Source organism: Dysidea avara, chromosome 7 (genome assembly GCF_963678975.1).
Source record: "Dysidea avara chromosome 7, odDysAvar1.4, whole genome shotgun sequence".
NCBI lineage: Eukaryota > Metazoa > Porifera > Demospongiae > Dictyoceratida > Dysideidae > Dysidea > Dysidea avara.
The window spans coordinates 24,625,439-24,631,438 of record NC_089278.1 but is presented as its reverse complement, the minus strand read 5'-3'; the positions used below and the strand labels follow the sequence as shown (position 1 = coordinate 24,631,438).

Sequence of the window (6,000 nt, the reverse complement as noted above, 5' to 3'; positions counted from 1 at the left end):
TAAACTCTTACAAAGCATGCTTATACAGGTAAACAGGATTGACGTCACGCGCTGGATTCATGCTGGGATGGGGAATTCAATAACAGTCTACCTTGAAAAAAGAGCTACTTAGCTTATAATAAATTCACAGAAAGTAGTAATGTGTGTGACATGCCTTGTTTCCTCAATTCATCATTCATGTGGAAAAATAAGTGTCAGTGTTAACTACCATTGGCTGCATGCAATATGCCATGTACCATATATTATGCTGAGTCATGGCTAACATATAGCTAGCTATAGCTATCAGATCACTGCATGCACAGCTTCAAGTATGTTATTTGATTGATTAAAATTAATGCTGTTTGTTTATTAACACTTTTCCCCACATGAATTACTTAAGGAAAAAGGCACATTTAAATACATTAAATTTGTTTGAGGAAAAGAGGACGTTGTGGTGTAAACCTCATGCACTATCTAAAAATAGTACAAATTCTTTAGCTATAACTTGAAACTATTTAGGAGACTCTTTCAATTTAATGCAGTTGGCGATCTATTTTAGCTACTATTCTCAGGATGTACATTTATCATAGCTATAATATGTATTGCAGACTAGCTGGTTATGTACACTCATCAATACAGTACCATGCATGTATACAAAAGTCTATTATATAGCTAGTTGTATGATTGTACCAACAGTCCAGGTCATGTGCACTATCATGAGTAAGACTGCAACAATTATAACAAACCAGAAACAGGAACAGTTCAGCTACTTTATCACATACAATGCTGGAGTGTGGTTAACACTCAACTGTTTCTCTTTAGTTTGAGGATGTGCACCTTCCCCATTATGAATATGGATCTAGAGAAGCCACAATCATATCATGTCACACATGCAAGTTTTACATCATCATGATGTCAAGATTTATTTATTTGTTGGTGGTCATTTCTAGCTGTCCAAAGTACCAGAAATAACCTTGTGGTAAAATCTGCACTTAATTACATACATGTACTATGTATCCTGTTCCATATTATGAGTGATTATATAAATAGTTTGGAACTGTTGTAGCTAAAGATCTCTCCAATATTTTATGCAAATTATTCATATTTGTGCCCGTTCACACACCATGCATAAAATTTTGAACCCTGCACATGCACTATATTTGGTTTAGGTATCATTTCTTTGTATTTGCTAGAAAACAGCTTACTTAAGTTCACTCCAATACATCAACCATTCTAATAGGTCAGTTTTTCTCCATTCTACAAGTTGGCTTGCAGATATGATTATAAATCAATTGGACATATCACAAGAAATAGTCAGGTACCCTTACATAATAACAAGTATACAGAAAAAAATTTGAAATTTTTAACTAGAGGCACATCGATAAAAAGTACTGAAACAAGCTGGAGTAGTGCACGATATTAAATCACAGTAAAACAATAAGAAGTGTTATATCCCTACTGTGCTCAAGATACCATAATGGAAATGCACAGTAGGGATATAACACTTCTTATTGTTTTACTGTGATTTAATATCATGAAAAATTAATGTGACACAGCAAAGATGAATGTGCATGACATTCAGCAAAGATGAATGTGACACAAAGGAGGACACTGGTAAGTCCATGAAGAATGCATTGTACATACTGCAGTATGTCAAAAGGCACCTCTCAGGCCGAAGTGACATCGAACAGTGAAAAAATCAAGCTCATAGCCTTAGCCATTATCGAGTTACGCTTGTCTGAAGGCATCAGTCAGTCAGTTACTCATTCAGTAAGTTACTCAGTCAGTCAGTAGAAAATTCCGTTAAATAATAATTTTTTTTAAATTCCGTAGCAACTTGTTGAAAGCGTTTCGGGTTAATCTGAAGGCTTCTTTGGGCTTAGTTTTACCTAGCCAATACTACCCCATTGTTGTCAGGGAAAATTGAGGCTGATTTTTGGGTGATGTTATTTCATGGGCCACGCCTACTCCTTTGTGGTCCATACTATCAGTACTATCATACTGTATGATGTTATTGTAAAAATAAATATACCAAAAATTATTTTCTATACTCAACAACAATATGTAAAAACCAATAGTGTAAGATGTGTTAAAAGACTGTATATTGGCAATGTGAAATACATGCTATAACATTTATTATGTTACTATGGTAATGATAATCCAGCAAGTTATGTAAGAAGCTTGGCATGTCTAAGAGTACACATCATCAAAACTCTTAGAGCCTTTAAGGCTTGTGTGTTTGTTTGTAGAGTTCATCAATCTTCTTGAATTAAAAATTGCATCATCGTTACTAGCATTTTTCGGAGGTTGATGCCAGTCTTTTCTGTCACTGCCAATATCATTGAGTTCTGTGTAAAGTTAGAATTCTCAACCACTATAACTCATAGCTATTACTATGAGAAAAGATCTGCTATTCACTACTATAGTACAAAGCACAGATCATTTGAACATGCTCCCACCAGGAAATAACTATAGTCTACTGTATCAAAGACATACATACCTACACCACATTACTTATTTCCAAGAATATCACAGCCAGTATATATGCAATTGCAGCAACCGTGCTATTCAGATTCTTTTCATAAACATAATAGCTATCAAGAGAAAGGAGAGCTTGTATTCCCCTAACCTTCAAGACTGGCGTGCCTTGTTCTCTGTTTTCGAAATTCCATAATTTTCTGTTCACTGACATAATCTGGTTCATTATACACTGTAGCTCGTCGCATTGGAGTTGTTTGTAACACATAAGGATAAATATACTTTCCATCATTTTGTCCTGCATAAATAACAAATATAATTAATATTAAATAACAATCAATGAAGGGAGAGAATATGTATGGCAAAGAATTATGAATTTAGTAAATATTCATACATACACCATGTGATATGATGATGTGTTGGAGAAGATAAACTGATCAGCCACTGTAGACAGTTAGCCTACATTCCTCTAAACTGCTCAGTATTGTGTGCATATGTGCATGCGTGCATGCGTATGTGCATGTGTGAGAGAGGCTAACTTCAGATAATACCTTCTCATGTTGCCTGATGGGCAATGGTTTGGCCAGCTAACATTACTGCATTTTATCTAGTGTGGTGCTTTATTCCAACTTGTCAGTACCCACACAAAGAGCTCGGTGTTTTACACTATTGTGGGTTTGCCTTCAGTGTGTAACTCTTTTGCACAAGTAGCTAAGTTGATAAATGTGCTCATTAATTTTTAAACCTACTGGATGTTCTCACAACAATTCCTGTTCCTGGCGTAACGTTGGCAGCTGGAATTTACATCTCTAAACCTGTGTGGAGAAAAGAGGGCCTTTAGAACTCTGTAATGACTGCAACTTGGGGATTGGAGAGCAATTAGCTCTACAATTGTTAGTATCCATATTCAGATGTTCTTCCTGCAATGTCAACAGGCATACTGGTAACATTTGTTTGACTGTAGTTAATGTGAATGCCCCCCCCCCCCCCCCCCCCCCCCACTCCTTCCCGGAGAACAAGGATCAGTTTTAGGATGATTTGACTCAGTGTGTGTCAAGATGACTCGCTGCTAGTTGTGGGAGGTTTAATGCTAGGGATGGATCTATAACCACTTCAAACTTGGTGTTAGGGGTAATCAAGGAATTGGTAATATTAATGAAGCTGGAAGGGCACTTTTGACCTTTTGTACAGTAAATGGTTTTACTGTAATGAACACTTGATATGAGAAGGATATGTACAAGTACACCAGGTAACAATAAGGTAGGCACTGTATTGAATACATTTTGATAGAGAACTTTTTGTCAGGATGGTTTGGTCACTAGTAAGGCTGACTGCTGGACTAATCACAAATTACTGAGAGCCAAGATTACTCTGTAACACAAGTATGTGAGACATAACTTTGCTGCTTACAAGTTGAATGTAGGTATATTGCTTTAAATGTGGAGGTTACTGAAAGGATTAACCCTATGTGGAGTGATGATATGCCTCCTCAAGAGAAGTACATGGAATATTGTACATGATAGATTTGTGGCTGGTGCTGAAATGACACTTGCTGAAGATTGTTGTTGACAGCCACACTGATAGTGCTGCAACTCTGTAGCCATTGATTTAAGCAATGGATGGATTCTCAATGTCATCAAGATCATTAGCACCATGTGGTCATGTGGAGAGTTGTTGTTAATTCTATAAAGAAGGCAAAGATTGATTGGTTTCATTAGAAGCTGCAAGAAGTATACACACTTTCTGAATATGTGATTTACTCTTTCCCTTCCTATGCTGTACATAATGGGTTGGCTTGTGTACCCTCCCTCCAAGAGGTTAGAGATGCGCTGTCATTGATAGTGGAGGGGAGAGTAGGGCTGGTGGCAGTATTGCCATCCTTCCAGAGAAGGTTAAGGTCTGTTGTGATGAGTATAGTGTGTCTGGTGTAGTTGTTTAGTAATGTCTGGGAGAGTAAAGTTGTTCCACAGGACTGGCATTACCAAAGAAGGGTGATTTGTCCTTGTGTGACAATTGGAGGGGAAACAGTTTGCAGGATGTGGTGGGTTAAAGTTTTTGCTAAAATAATCCAACAAAATTAAACTAAAAATAGGACATGTGGGCACAAAACTAAAATATTTGGCTATATTTTAAAATATTTATGACTCATAACTTATTATATCATTATGCTATGGCTGTGCAATTTTCATCACTTGTTAAAGATTTTAATTAACTTATACAAGTTATAAAAGGCAGATATATTATTCCATTTTAGTACTGAGATAAAACCTGTTATGTGATGGGATGTAGTGCATGCCCATATGCCCTATTTTTGCAGGCTTTGTCACATTTACACGTAGTTGTGGAGGAGGTAGTGACTCTCAGTGTAGTTTTCAGTGCAATCATGGTTACACAGACACGATAATTTGTGCACACTAGTTAGCTAATAGAAAATACCATTAAACAATACACAAAGGCTTTTATAGTCTTTATAGACTTGAAGAAGGCATACAACTCAGTTCCTAGGGCTGTAATGTGACTAATCTACAGTGTGCCTGATGTTCTGATCAGCCTGATGTTCTGATCAGTCTGATTAGGTCTCTGCATGAGAATATGTAAGCTGAAATTTCCGCACGTGGGAGGGATGGGAGGAGGGGGAGTTTGCTAATGTAGAGGTTTCCAATGGCTTGAGGTAGGGGTAGGTATAAACAGTGGACCCAGGGACCAAGGACATGGGACCAGGGGACCCATGAGGATCCAGCTTTTATTGGAATTTTATACACTTCACTATATTCTATACTTGTACTAGGTACCTCTGCAAGTAGTCTTGCATGATCAATCCACTTTTTCCCTGTCACGGTATCTCACACGATGTTTATACTAATTAGAAATTATAAACTCCTCTGAAAAAGTGTCTGAAGCTGACTACATTTATAGGCCACTTGCCTGCTGCACAATGAGCATACTAGTCTATTATGTCGCCTAGCTACTAAAGTTTAGAAACATTGTGAAAATGCAGCATGTTGTATGAGGTGGAATTCCCGGGCTGAAACTTGCCGGCTACAAGACTTAGCTGGTAATTGTTATTTCCCTGGAATAATTGTTTGCACAAAGTTTCTAAACTTTAGCATAATAGACTAGTATGCTCATTGTGCAGCAGGCAAGTGGCCAATAAATGCTGTCAGTTTTAGACACTTTTCAGAGGCGCTTATAATTTATTTGTGACTGGATTTTGGAAAAACGATTCAAATCGCACATTAGAAGTTTCGAGATAAATGGTTTTAAAGAATTGAAGCCAGCATAACTCTCCAAAGATAGCAAGCACGCGTATGAAATTTACACAAAAGATGCATCAATCTGTTACCTTTCAAGCCACTTCCAGTACTTGTAGCTGCTTGTACAGTTTCCCGCCAAATAAGATAGAAAATCTGAGCAGTTGGACGAGCGAAGTAGTATCACGAGTGCTCACAAAGGGGTGGAGGCTGGGGGGTGGAGGCTGGGGGGTGGCTGGGGGGTGGAGGCTGGGGGGTGGCGGGGAGGGCAAAAGATAGGCCTCAAAATGGA

The 6,000-nt window shown here is 37.8% G+C and overlaps 1 protein-coding gene across 1 annotated transcript in view; it reads right to left on the bottom strand.

Moving 5' to 3' along the window:
* Positions 1 to 2,044: 2,044 nt before the first annotated feature.
* LOC136261282 (uncharacterized) overlaps positions 2,045 to 6,000 on the bottom strand; it is a 28,772-nt gene continuing 24,816 nt past the window's right edge. The window contains exons 9-10 of the mRNA XM_066055259.1: positions 2,609 to 2,755; positions 2,045 to 2,327 (exon numbers count right to left, since the gene is read on the bottom strand). Coding sequence (XP_065911331.1) covers positions 2,170 to 2,327; positions 2,609 to 2,755 — 305 coding nt within the window. The 3' untranslated portion in view covers positions 2,045 to 2,169. The remainder of the gene's footprint in view (positions 2,328 to 2,608; positions 2,756 to 6,000) is intronic.